The sequence below is a fragment of the Podarcis muralis genome, chromosome 3 (genome assembly GCF_964188315.1).
Source record: "Podarcis muralis chromosome 3, rPodMur119.hap1.1, whole genome shotgun sequence".
NCBI classification, from domain to species: Eukaryota; Metazoa; Chordata; class Lepidosauria; order Squamata; family Lacertidae; genus Podarcis; species Podarcis muralis.
This window is the reverse complement of record NC_135657.1, coordinates 594988-608195: the sequence shown is the minus strand read 5'-3', so window position 1 is coordinate 608195 and position 13208 is coordinate 594988. Positions and strand designations below refer to the sequence as shown.

The 13208-nt window shown below is 47.7% G+C and overlaps 1 protein-coding gene across 2 annotated transcripts; it reads left to right on the top strand.

The window, feature by feature from the left end:
• The first annotated feature begins 5890 nt into the window (after positions 1-5890).
• Positions 5891-12820, top strand: LOC114593448 (uncharacterized). Of its 2 annotated transcripts, none has more exons than XM_077926645.1 (5): positions 5891-6627; positions 7146-7227; positions 7484-7563; positions 7796-7922; positions 8803-12820. In XM_077926645.1, the coding sequence occupies exons 2-5, from the start codon at positions 7167-7169 to the stop codon at positions 10764-10766; spliced, it is 2232 nt and encodes a 743-aa protein (XP_077782771.1). In that variant the 5' UTR covers positions 5891-6627; positions 7146-7166; the 3' UTR covers positions 10767-12820. The 2 variants fall into 2 exon arrangements, with proteins under 2 accessions (XP_077782771.1, XP_028577618.2); XM_028721785.2 differs by lacking the exon at positions 5891-6627 and adding an exon at positions 6650-6953.
• The last annotated feature ends 388 nt before the right edge of the window (positions 12821-13208 follow it).

Here is a 13208-nt window from a genome sequence, read left to right as displayed (position 1 = left end):
TTGCAGTGGGCGATCTTCCTCCAGCCTGGGGCCACCCCATCTGTGTTGCTGCTGCATCACAGTCAACCCAGCTCTACCAAGAAACTTGGCATGTTGTCCTGTAGCTCAAAGCATGGCTAGGAGGGCCTCAAGTTGCTGTACCTTCTCTTCCAGCAAGACAACCAGTTTGCACTTGCTGCAGGTATACAACTGTATGTTCTCCGGCAGAAAGACAAGCATGGCACAGGTGTTGCAGGTCACTGCAGCAGCTCCCTCGCCCTGCATGTCTCTTGGTCCTATGCACGCCATGGGACAATACTCTGGGCCTCCCCCTTAAATGCCCTCGCAAATGCCTATGTTTGCGTGGCCTGTTCGTGAGCTCCCAGAAGCTGCAATGAGCTAACTTTGACTGCTGCTGGTTGCTAACTCCTTCCTCTGCTCACTTCCTCTCAGGAGCCACACCCTCAGGCCTGCAACCAACCAAGCCTCTAGAACAGTGGTTCGCAATTAGCTCATTAGCCCCTAAAAAGCAACGGATTTTAGATATGCTATAAAAAAATACCGTAAAATTTGTGATATTGCCACAAATTGCCTCTCCCCAGACAGTAGGAGAAACTCGTCTCCATTGCTGCACTACAACTGAATTTTTTTAAAAAAGCAATTGTGTCTCCAACTTGCAAGTCTTCTATATGCAGAAGGCTTTTTATATGAGAGAGCATTCCTTGCTCGTAATCTGTGATGGTACAACTTAACAAAACTTTGCAGCATATGGGTCTTCTAACTGAGGGATCTTGCACCTTCAAGACATAGGTGAAGGCTTCGTCAGGGCTTGATAAAGTATTGGTGAAAACAGCCGGAATTTTGTAATGATTTGATGATGATGATGATGATGATGAGTCCTCCTGTGCCCAAGTTTCACCCCTGACTTAAATAATTAGTTTAGTACAGCTTTATTTGGAGTGAGGTTTTTATTCTTGTTGATTACCCAATAGGAGCAACCGACTTTTTACCTTATTAGGATTCTGCCCCACATCTTTTTCCTCCCACCCCAAAATGCAGCCACATAATTTCCCAAAGATAACAAGGAAGCAACATCCACACAGGCTGCCTTTTGCACTAAATAGGCATGGGTTACTTATTGATGCATCGCCCAGGACTGGTATGAGGGGCAGAATGCGATGGCGGCTTCACTTGGAGGTATATTGCAAACAGAAGCACCACCACTCTTGGCTTGTGCTGGAGGCAGAGGGACTCAGGAGCGGCGGCAGTTTCACCAGTGATCTACCGCCGAGTAGCTGACTGTGTAGAGCTGGACCATGTATCTTGGCTGCTTATTCTTTCCCGAAGGCGGGAAGAAGCAGCCAATATAAATTCCAGTCGTCACGATATATCAGCATACACCGGTATTTAGCTGCTGATATATCACGATGTTGAAAAGAAAGTATCGCTCAGCCCTAACACTAAACTGAATCATTAGATGGTGAGCTATTCTGCTAATCATCGTCGCTATTTGCATAGCTATTTTGCCTGTTGGACTTCCAAGATGAGACATGAATCCCAAACACATCAGGCAAGATTCACTGCAAACCCTGCCTACAAGCAGTGGGGAGAGTCCTCTAAACTTTAAAATCTTTGAAGAATAATAATAATAAATTGTATTTGTACCTCGCCCTCCCCGGCCAGAGCCGGGCTCAGAGCGGCTAACATCATATAAATAACACAGCATACATAAAAACAGGCATCAATTAATTAAAATACATCTTAAAATTAATTCAGGCAAATTAAAAACTGGACCAACGGCAGTTAACAAGTTAAGATTGAGAGCAGTTTGCCAGGACCAACTGTGTTCACATATAAGGACCTATGAACAGGCTGGGAGGCTTCCTTCATGCTTGTTCTTCTACAAAGGAGAATAGGTCAGACTGCAAACCCTGACCCTGACCCTGACGGGACTTGCTGTTATTCCCTTGGCTCTTGTGCTTTGTTTAAAGGGGTTCCCTCTGCTGGGTATCAGCCAAGTGGTGTAGAAGTAAATCCTTGCCACAATTCACTGGAAAGCTAAATCTGCGACTCCCTTGGAATAATAGGGAGAAGATAGGACTACTCTTGCAATATATGAACAGATTGCTTTTAGACGTAGATTGTGTACGGACAAATAGAATGGTGTTTGGAATGCATTGCTATAAAGCACAGTGAGTTGCTCATAGTTTTCTACTATTACAATAATCGGACTACTTCTATATTGCAAAGTATCAGTTTCAAGCACTTTGTTTTGTTTTGTTTTGACCTTTCTCTGACTTTTTCCACTTCATTTTTCTTCCAGAAATGTTCAATAAAATATAAATATTAAAAAGAGAGAAGTTGGATGGGGTATTTCCTTCTGGTTTTTTACCCTGTGGGGAGATCCATAAAAGAAAAAAGTGTCACCCATTTATTTCTAATTGTGCAAAATTGTCCAAATGTGGGCACGGAAGGCTTTTCTTGCCATTTATTTACATGGAAGCAAAACCTTTATTTACCGTATTTTTGCCCTATAGGACGCACTTTCCCCCCTCCAAAAATGAAGGGGAAATGTGTGTGCGTCCTATGGAGCGAATGCAGGCTTTTGCTGAAGCCTGGAGAGCGAGAGGGGTCGGTGCGCACCAACCCCTCTCGCTCTCCAGGCTTCAGGAAGCTATCCGCAAGCCTGTGGAGCCCGCGGGCTCCGAAGGCTTGCGGATAGCTGCCTGTAGCCTGAAGTCTGGGGAGCACGGCACTGTGCACCCCAGGCTTAGGGCAGCTATCCGCAAGCCTGCGGCGCCCGGCGGAAGTTCCCGCGGGCTCCGCAGGCTTGCAGATAGGTGCTTGCAGCCCGAAGTCCGGGGAGCGTGGCACTGTGCACCCGGGCTTAGGGCAGCTATCCGCAAGCCTGGGGTGTGCAGCGGGCTACAGCGCTGCGCTCCCCGGGCTTCGGATAGCAGCAAGCTCTGGGAACGATGGCGAGGTTGAGCACAACCTCGCCATCGTTCCCGGACCCGTTCTTGGGGTTGGGGGAAGCTCGGGCTTCCCCAGCCCTGCAAGCTCCAGGAGCGATGGCGAGGTTGAATGCAACCTCACCGTCGCTCCCGGACCCCCTCTGGGGGCTGGGGAAGCTCGGGCTTCCCTCGCCCCCAGCCCGGCAAGCTTGGGGGGGGGGAAATAATTTTTTTCTTTATCCCCCCCCCCCAAAATAAGTGCGCCCTATGGGCCGGTGCGCCCTCTAGGGCGAAAAATACGGTAATTTCTTTCCCTTCTGGGGCTGTTGCTTAAAAAGTGAGTCATCGAAGGTGGTAACAAGAATATGGAGAATGGGACGTGGGTGGCGCTGTGGGTTAAACCACAGAGCCTAGGACTTCAAATCCCTGCGACGGGATGAGCTCCCGTTGCTCGGTCCCTGCTCCTGCCAACCTAGCAGTTCGAAAGCACCTCAAAGTGCAAGTAGATAAATAGGTACCGCTCCCGCGGGAAGGTAAACGGCGTTTCTGTGCGCTGCTCTGGTTCCCCAGAAGCGGCTTAGTCCTGCTGGCCATATGACCCGGAAGCTGTACGCCGGCTCCCTCGGCCAGTAAAGCGAGATGAGCGCCGCAACCCCAGAGTCGTCTGCGACTGGACCTAATGGTCAGGGGTCCATATATATATATACCAAAGTAAAACATTAATCCAGAGAGGAATAGAATGGAAACGGAATTAAAAGAGAGAAAGTAAGAGAGAAAGAGTAAGAGACAGAGAGAGAGACTTTAGAAGGTAAGGATATTAGGATATATTTGTGGTGCTGCTCTGGTCGCTTAACAAGCCAGGCTACCTGGGGTGAGCATACCACAGACAGGGAGCCACCACAGAAAAGGCTGGTTCTCATCTTGTCACCCTCTGAACCTCGGAGAGAAGGGCCTCGGGTGATCCTAGTGTTGGGAAATGAACTTGTCAGGGAGGCAGATTCTGAGCTCCAATAGAGGCTGGGGAAATCGAAGCCTCCCGGGACTACTCTCTCTCTCCTTTGAGGAGAGAGTTCATCTTCTCTTGGAAGGCATCACCCAAGCCTTCAGTCTGGCTTGACACTCTATGACAGACCCCCACTGTAAGGTCACTGTGGTTTCTCTCTCAACCATTTTTGCCCATATACTCTCAATCTGGTTTTCATGCTCCAGGTCATGGATTTCTTCACAAGTGTACACATCCTTGATATATAAGGCTGCTCCTCCTCCCTTCCTGTTTGGTCTGTTCCTTTTGAACAGGTTATACACCTCAATTCCCACATTCCAGTCATGAGTCTCATCCCACCAGGTTCCAGTAAGGTCTATAACAGGGGTCAGCAACCTTTTTCAGCCATGGGCTGGTTCACCGTCCCTCAAACCATGGGGGGGGGGGCGGACTATATTTTGGAAAGAAGAAAAAAAGACCAAATTCCTATGCCCCACAAATAACCGAGAGATGCATTTTAAATAAAAGGACACATTCTACTCATGTAAAAACACACTGATTCCTGGACCGTCCACAGGCTGGATTGAGAAGGCGATTGGGCCGCATCCGGCCCCCGGGCCTTAGGTTGCCTAGCCCTGGCCTATGTGGTCAAATCTGCCATCCTGTCTCAAGAGCTCTGCTTTCCCATCCTCTGAGACAGGCATGTGGACATGCAAACCTGGCAGACTTTCATCTTGGAATTGGCAGTTAGCATCAGATTCTCCCAGACTCTCATGGATCACTCCCTATTGAATTTTACATGGAAATTCGGGATAATCCTGTATTCTACAAAACAGGAGTCCCAAGCAGGCGGCATCTTCCGAGATGAGAGCCACCCTCGCCCTGCTTCCTGCCCTTGTTAACGGAGAAATCTGAGGATCCCTTGGACAAAAAAACAAGGACCCCAGCCCGGAATACCAGAGCAAAAGAGCAGCCAGTCGGCTTGGTCTTGATGGAAGACTGTTGCCACAGGACTCCCACCTGCCACCAGGTGGAACAAGAGGGAAGCCCCAAACAAAAGAGAACCCAAACTTGTATTAGCTGCTCATCCCCATGTTACACCCCCCAAACTACATCACAGTTACATCATGAAAGGGGAGGTCTGGTGGCAGGAATCTGAGCATCCTGGACCCTGCTCCATGGTTCCCCTTGCCCTCCAACAAACACCCATCAAGTGGAACAAAAGAGATCTTTACATTTCCCTGTTTCCCAGCCAAGTTAATCATACCCTTATTCCTGGAAGGGCTACCTGTCTGGCACTCAGGTATCAGGATGCCAGGGATTATCCCTCAGGCAGAGGGGCTGCTGAGGAGCTGAGCTCAAAGGTCTATAGGAATTTCTGAAGTTTCCCCAGTGAGCCAGTACAGAGATGCATTGATCAGTGAATTCTTACATTTGGTATCCTGCAGCAAAGGCCCTTTGAAGAGACAGGAAGAAACTGCGACGAAGTGTTTTGTGGGGACAAATCACACAAGTCACAAAAGCGATTGTGCTGGTTTTGGTAGTGGGCTGCATGTGCATGAGATCTGCTGGAGGGGCAACCCCCCCCCCACCTAGACATAAATTCCTGCAACACCCTGCCCATCCCGGGGGGGGGCAGGGGGCTCCCCTTTCCCCCTCTCGGCTCCTGGCCGGGCTCCTTTTCCCTCTCCGGCCCCCAGGCTCCCCCCAAAGGAGACCAGCTGGGCGCGCCCGGCGGGCCAAGGGTTAAGAGCAGCCGAGCCGCACTCCTAGAGAGGACAGGACAGGAAGAGGCGGGTCTTCCGTAGGCGGACCCCTCCCTGGCCCTCCTCTTGCCTCCTCCGGTGAGTCTCCTCTTGGGGTCCCCGGGCTGCCGGGCGGGGCTCGGTCAAGGAGGGACCCCCCATTCAGGGGGAAAGAGGAGGCGAGGCCGAGGGGAGGCGCTGCATCGCCGGAGGCAGCCCTGCTGCTTCCCCGCGGGGCTGCGGTGGGGGGGGGGGGCTTCCCTGCTTGGCCCTCGGCAGGACAGGAGGGAGGGAGCCTCTTCTGGCACGACGCGGACAAGAAGAAGAAGATCCCGCCCTCCCCAGCCCAAGCCGGGCACAGAGCGGCTAACAACAACAAGAAGACAGGGGTACCTCGGGTTACAGACTCCGCTCACCCAGAAATAGTACCTCGGGTTCAGAACTTGGCTTCAGGATGAGAACAGAAATCGCACGGCGGAAGCAGGAGGCCCCATTAGCTAAAGTGGTGCTTCAGGTTAAGAACAGTTTCAGGTTAAGAACGGACCTCCAGAACGAATTAAGTTCTTAACCCGAGGTACCACTGTCATTAATAATAATAATTTCTTTATTCATCCCCTGCCCATCTGGGCGCCTTCCATAACATATTTTTAAAAATCAATCAAACACCCGAGATTAAGAACTTCCCTCGCCTCTCCCGCAGAGCTCCTCCAGATGCAGGCGACGCCTCAGCTGCCTTTCAGGGGGAAGTAAACCCCCCCCCCCCATTCAGACATGTTTTGCACAAAATGGCAGAGATGTCCGCAGCCCGGGCTCAGGATGTGGGCTCTTGGTTCGTGAATGGATTTAAACCAGACCAGGAACAAAGGGGAAAGAGGCCAGAAGTGAGTGAGAGCGGTCCCTGCTTCAGGTTAAGAACAGTTTCAGGTTAAAAACGGACCTCCAGAACGAATTAAGTTCTCAACCCAAGGTACCACTGTACTTCCACTGTGTCAATCACTTTGTCCCTGTCTCAGGTCCAAGACAGATGATCCCCTTCTTGTTTCTTCCACCTTCTGGGTCATGAAATTGTCAGTGAGGCAATTCTGCATGGTCGCTTTCCTTAGACCAGGGCTAGAGGCTTCCTTCTCTTCCTTCTTCCTTTCTTCCTGTTAATGGAAGTTCAGAGTCAGGGCTGTGGTGGAGATGGAGAGCTGGGTGAGGGAATGTGGAGCAGAGACCAGTTCCCAGGCTGCAGCCCTGGCCGAAGGTTTCCTCCTGAGTCAGGCAGAGGAGAGAAAGCAAGCAGAGCAGCAGGTGAGAGAGACTTTCCTCTGGAAACTCCCAAGGGGCTCCCAACATGAGGGAGAGTATTCCCAAATTCTCTATTAATGGCTCATCATTTTTTGGAAAACATTCAGTGAGTTAGATCTGATACCCCCAAAGGTTTTGCCTCTGCCATTTCTTTTCCAACTCTTCTCCCCATTCTCTGTTTGAATCCTATTTCAGGCAAAGGATCTCTTTGCAGAAATGGGCCCTGATTCCTGTGAGGCAGAGAAGACTCCGTTTGATGCCAGAGGGAGGCCGCTGGGTAAGGAGGAAGGAGTTTTTTCTCATTCTGTGGATCTTGAAACTAATCTTTGGGTTGTGTTCATCTTTTGAGGGGAGTCTGAAAGCCCCAAGGGGGGGGGGGAGAGATGTATTTTGACACAACTAAAATTTGAAATGGGTACAAATGTCTAAATGCACTCAGCAAGGAAAACTTTTAATAAGGCCTATCTGTAGTTAGAGATGAAGTGCTGAACCTCTGAGAGATGCAGGAACTGATGGCTTCCCATTGACTTCAGGTGACAGAAGGATGCCCCCAAGATCTCATCCATCTTTTCATGGTAGTGGAGGAAAAGCAGCAACTGTGGAAACCGATCAGGTATTGTGATCAGGAGCTTTGTGGGGAAAGAATCAGGGAGCCTCTGGGGCCATTAAAATGCACAATAAAAGAATTCCATAAAAACATTATAAGAAGCATACATAATTAAAATATGTAGGAAAATAATCCCATTGTAACAACACAACAATTAGCACACAAAAAACAACCGAGCAATGTATAGTAGGTAATCTTTATGCTGACTAAGTGGAGGACCTTTTCCTTTTCCTTTTAGGGTCCTCTGTGTTTTAAAGACGTAGCTGTGTATTTCACAGAGGAGGAGTGGGCGTTGCTGGATCCTGACCAGAGAGCTCTGCATAAGGAAGTCATGGAGGAGAATCGTAGGATTGTGGACTCTCTCAGTAAGGCTTCCTGCTGGATCATAGTATCTGTTTTGAAATCCAATACATATCTATATGTGAGGAATTTTCAATATTTTGATGGAGCACAACAGCACCACCACCACCACCTGGGATTCTAATTCCCCCACAGCTCACCTTGAATGAGAGCTATCTACCATTTGGTCTAATATTCTTCCTCTACATATGGCTTCTTAAACCGTGTTCATGCTGGTCTTCACAGTGGTGAGGGAAGTTAAAATAGCTTCTGTCAGGTTTTTTGTCTCTGCTTCTGTTGGCTTTTGGTTGACCAAAGCGACAACTGACTTTGCAGATGGCAGAGATTCCATGATTGTGCCAAACATAATCTATCCTGGAAGGTGCTAGGCTCTGGTCCCCATCAGAGTGTATGTTAATGAGCATCAACAAAGGCAGTAAAGCTTGTAGTAAGGGTAAAAAGGTAAAGGTAAAGGAACCCCTGCCCGTACGGGCCAGTCGTGTCCGACTCTAGGGTTGTGCGCCCATCTCACTTAAGAGGCCGGGGGCCAGCGCTGTCCGGAGACACTTCTGGGTCACGTGGCCAGCGTAACGAAACTGCTCTGGCGAGCCAGCACCAGCGCAGTGCACGGAAACGCCGTTTACCTTCTCGCTGGTAAGCAGTCCCTATTTATCTACTTGCACCCAGGGGTGCTTTCGAACTGCTAGGTGGGGAGGAGCTGGGACCGAAAGACGGGAGCTCACCCCGCCGCAGGGATTCGAACCGCCGACCATGCGATCGGCAAGTCCTAGGCACTGAGGTTTTATCCACACCGCCACCCACGTCCCTTTGTAGTAAGGGTATTGTTCAATAATTTGGGGTTCCATTTCTTCCTGAGATTCTGATCCATTTCTCTCTTTGATGCAGGTGGTGATGGATTGGAAATCATGAGCAATGGAGACCATAACAAAATTGACACAGGAGAGACCTCCTATTCCACATCCCATCAAATAAATCCCATTGGGAAGAATCACTATCAGTGCTTGGAATGTAGAAAGACGTTTAGTCGGAAGGATAGTCTCACATCCCATCAAAGAACTCACAGTGGGGAAAAACCCCATCAATGCTTGGAATGTGGAAATAGCTTCAGTCAGAGGTGCAATCTGGTGTCACATCAGAAAATTCATACAAGAGAGAGACCATATCAATGCTTGGAATGTGGAAAGAGCTTCAGTCACAGCTTCAATCTCACTTCCCATCAAAGAACTCACAGTGGGGAGAAACCATATCAGTGCTTGGAATGTGGGAAGAGATTCCGTTTCAGCGGATCACTCACTCTCCATCAAAGAATACATAGAGGAGAAAAACCATATCAGTGCTTGGAATGCGGAAAGAGATTCAGGCAAAGTTCTAACCTCATGGCCCATCAAATAATTCATACAAGGGAGAAACCGTATGAGTGCTTGGAATGTGGAGTGCGCTTCTGTCAAAAGGCTAAACTCGCATCTCATCAAATAATTCATAAAGGGGAGAAACCATATCAGTGCTTGGAATGTGAAAAGAGCTTCAGTCGGAGGTCCCATCTCACTTCCCATCAGAAAATTCATACAAGTAAGAAACCCTATCAGTGCTTGGAATGTGAAAAAAACTTTTGTCAAAGGGCTAAGCTCACTTCTCATCAAAGAATTCATACAGGGGAGAAACCATATGAATGCTTGGAATGTGGAAAGAGATTCACCCATAAGGAAAGTCTTGCATCCCATCAAAGAATTCATACAGGAGAGAAACCATATCAGTGCTTGGAATGTGGAAAGAGATTCACCCATAAGGAAAGTCTCACTTCCCATCTAAGAATTCACACAGGGGAGAAACCATATCAGTGCTTGGAATGTGGAAAGAGATTCACCTATAAGAATAGTCTCACTTCCCATCAAAGAATTCATACAGGGGAGAAACCTTATCAGTGCTTGGAATGTGGAAAGAACTTCAGTCAGAAAGCCAAGCTCACAGCTCATCTAAGTGTTCATACAGGAGAGAAACCATACCAGTGCCCCGAATGTGGAAAGGGCTTCAATCGCAGCTCCAATCTCAGTTGCCATCTAAGAACTCACAGCGGGGAGAAACCCCATAAGTGCTTAGAGTGTGGAAAGAGCTTCAGTCACAGCAGCTCTCTCTTTTTCCATCAAAGAATTCATACAGGGGAGAAACCATACCCATGCTTGGAATGTGGAAAGTGCTTCACTAGGAAGGAACGTCTCACTTCCCATCAAATAACTCACAGCAGGGAGAAACCTCATAAATGCCTTGAATGTGGGAAAGGCTTCATTCAGAAGGCTAAGCTCACAGCCCATCAAAGAATTCATACAGGGGAGAAACCTTATGAATGCTTGGAATGTGGAAAGAGCTTTGGTCAGAGGGCTAAGCTCACAGCCCACCAAATAATTCATACAGGAGAGAAACCCTATAAGTGCTTGGAATGTGGAAAGAGCTTCAGTCAGAAAGCTAAGCTCACGGCTCATCAAAGGATTCATACAGGAGAGAAACCACATCAGTGCTTGGAATGTGGGAAGAGCTTCAGTCAGAAAGCTAAGCTCACAACCCATCAAAGGATTCATACAGGAGAGAAACCACATCAGTGCTTAGAATGTGGGAAGAACTTCATTTGGAGGGCTACACTCACTTCCCATCAAAGAATACATACAGGGGAGAAACCATATCAGTGCTTGGAATGTGGAAATTGCTTCAGTAGGAAGGAACATCTTATTTCCCATCAAAGAATTCACAGTGAGGAGAGACCATATCAGTGCTTGGAATGTGGAAAGAGCTTCAAATGGAAAAAAAGTCTCAGTTTCCATCGAGGAACTCACAGCAGGGAGAATCATAGTATTTGAACATGGCTATCACATATCCTTTGAATTTCCAGGCTACACATATGCAAATCCCTCAAACGTTCCTCATAAGGAACCTCTGGAATTAAAAATAATATTTATACCCCACCCATCTGACTGGGTTTCCCCAACTACTCTGGGTAGCTTACAGCATATATAAATCATAGTAAAATATCAAACATTAAAGACTTTCCAATGTCTTCTAAAAGTTATGTAGTTCTTTATCTCCTTGAGATCTGAAGGGAGGGCGTTCCACAGGGTGGGCACCACTACCAAGAAAGCGTTCTGCCAGGTTCCCTGTAAGTTCACTTCTTGCCGTGAGGGAACCAGCAGAAGACCCTCAGAGGAGGACCTCAGTCAACATGCTCTATGTGCTTGATATCTGGTTGGAGAATTCGGGATTGGCTCCTTTAGGAACAGCCAACAGTTTATTCCATTCTCCACCAGTGTAGTCCGGAATGTTGTCTTCTCCACCAGTAGCATGACACCAGAAGTTGTTGTGCTGTTGAACAATCTGTCTTGGATGTGGGAGCCCAGGGTGATGTTCAGTAAGAGCCTTGGGTCCTTGTTGAATACAAGACAGCTTGCCAGCAGCCTCAGGTGATCTTGCACCCAAAGGTGGGAGCCGAGGAGACCATCTTCATTGGATCATAGAACAGTAGAATTGTAAGGGACCCCAAGGAGCATCCAGTCCAATCTCTTGAAATGCAGGAACAGAGAATAGACTCAGCAGGCAGGAGGGTGCTTTATAAAGGAAGTACCAGTCCAGAGGAGGCTGAGAACATCAGAAGGGCCCCCGCTGTTTCCACATTGGCCAACCAGGTGTCCATCATGGTTTATGAGAGAGGCTAGATCAATGGCAATACTTGCAGCTGCAACACATTGTAACATCTTTATTTGGACGAGCAGCTTTTACAGAATCTAAGACACCTGAGATATTAGAACAATTGGCTAAATCCTTTGAGACTAAAAAGCCAGGGATTGTTTTCTATAGTTACCTGGTTTCACTCAATCAATTTGACATACAAAACCTGAGAAACGAACAAAATAAAGAACTGGAGGTTCCTGTCTTACCCCGTCAGTGGGACAAAGTTTTAACTTTGGTAGCTCATGTTTCATTAGATTATGAATCATGTCTTGTACAACAGAAAATAATGTTTATAATTTATTGGATGCAGTGTCTGACACTTGCACATTTTGGGAGGAAAGTATTATGCTGTATAAATACTACTTTGGGGGCAGGGAATTGAAATTGTCAGGGGATAATATTACCCTAAACCACATACCAACAACTATAGGTGGACGACTAACGCCCTTCCTTCTGCTGAAAGACTGAAATTGATTCTAATGTAAAATGTGGATATTTAATTAGATATTAGATATAACTTTTGACTTTGTTCTAACTGTTCCAGTAGTAATTGCATTTAACCTTCCGATAGAATGCATCAGTGAATGATTCCTGTGTGCCTGTATTTTGTAACCCTCACGCTTTCTTCCTATGCTGTGTGAACATTGCATGGGCTTCTAGGAGGGAAATGGATGTTTTGCCCAAGGGTTACGTGTGGAGTTAGCATCCGGGGAAGAACTAGTATTTCTCCTGGAAGCTATGTGAGGCCCAGAAAGAGGAGAGAAAATTCTGGTCCTCGTCCCTTCTCACTGATGGTCTGGTTGCTAAGAAAACTGCCCGATGAGTTGTAAGTTAAGACCTAATGGACCGGGAATATGCTAGATAAATAATGGAAATGATATCAGTATAGAGCTGTGCATGTTTACATCCCATGACCTGCAATCTTTCCAATGTGCGTAGTAGGATGCTTTGATGTTTATGATCCTGCATTTTATGACTCTCTCTGTCTGTGCTGTGTTTGAAACTCTTGTCTACCGGTCTTCTTATTTACCCCTATATTGTATTGTATCGTGTTTCAAGCAGTTCATTTTGCTTTGTTGTGACATTTCTCCACCTTTTTAACTTCATTTCTCTACCGAAACCTTCAGTAAAGTATCAGTATTAAAGGGGGGGTTGGCTCATAAAAGAAAAAGTGCCACCCAAAAGTACATCTAAGGAAACTGTTGTGGCTGCATAAGGAGCTTACAGATGAGCTGAGAGTTAAGAAGGGCATGTATAAGAAATGGAAGAAAGGTGGGCAAAAAAGCGGGACCCCTGGCCCCCCCCCCTCCCTCAGCAGACCCAAGGCCAGTTCTCCTCCCTCCAAGAGAATAAACACAAACCAGGCAGCCACCACACGGGCAAAACTCATCCCTTAGCCTGGCCACCTGGCTCCTGCGGCCCCAGAGAACAGCATGTACCCAGCCCCCTTCCCCACTTCCTCGGGGGGCTCCCTGAAAGAGTCCCCCCCAGTGCTCAGAATAGTTGGGAAACCCTCTTCCACCAGCCCTCTCCACCCATGCTACAATTCACGTACCCAGCAACCCTTTTCCCAGGTG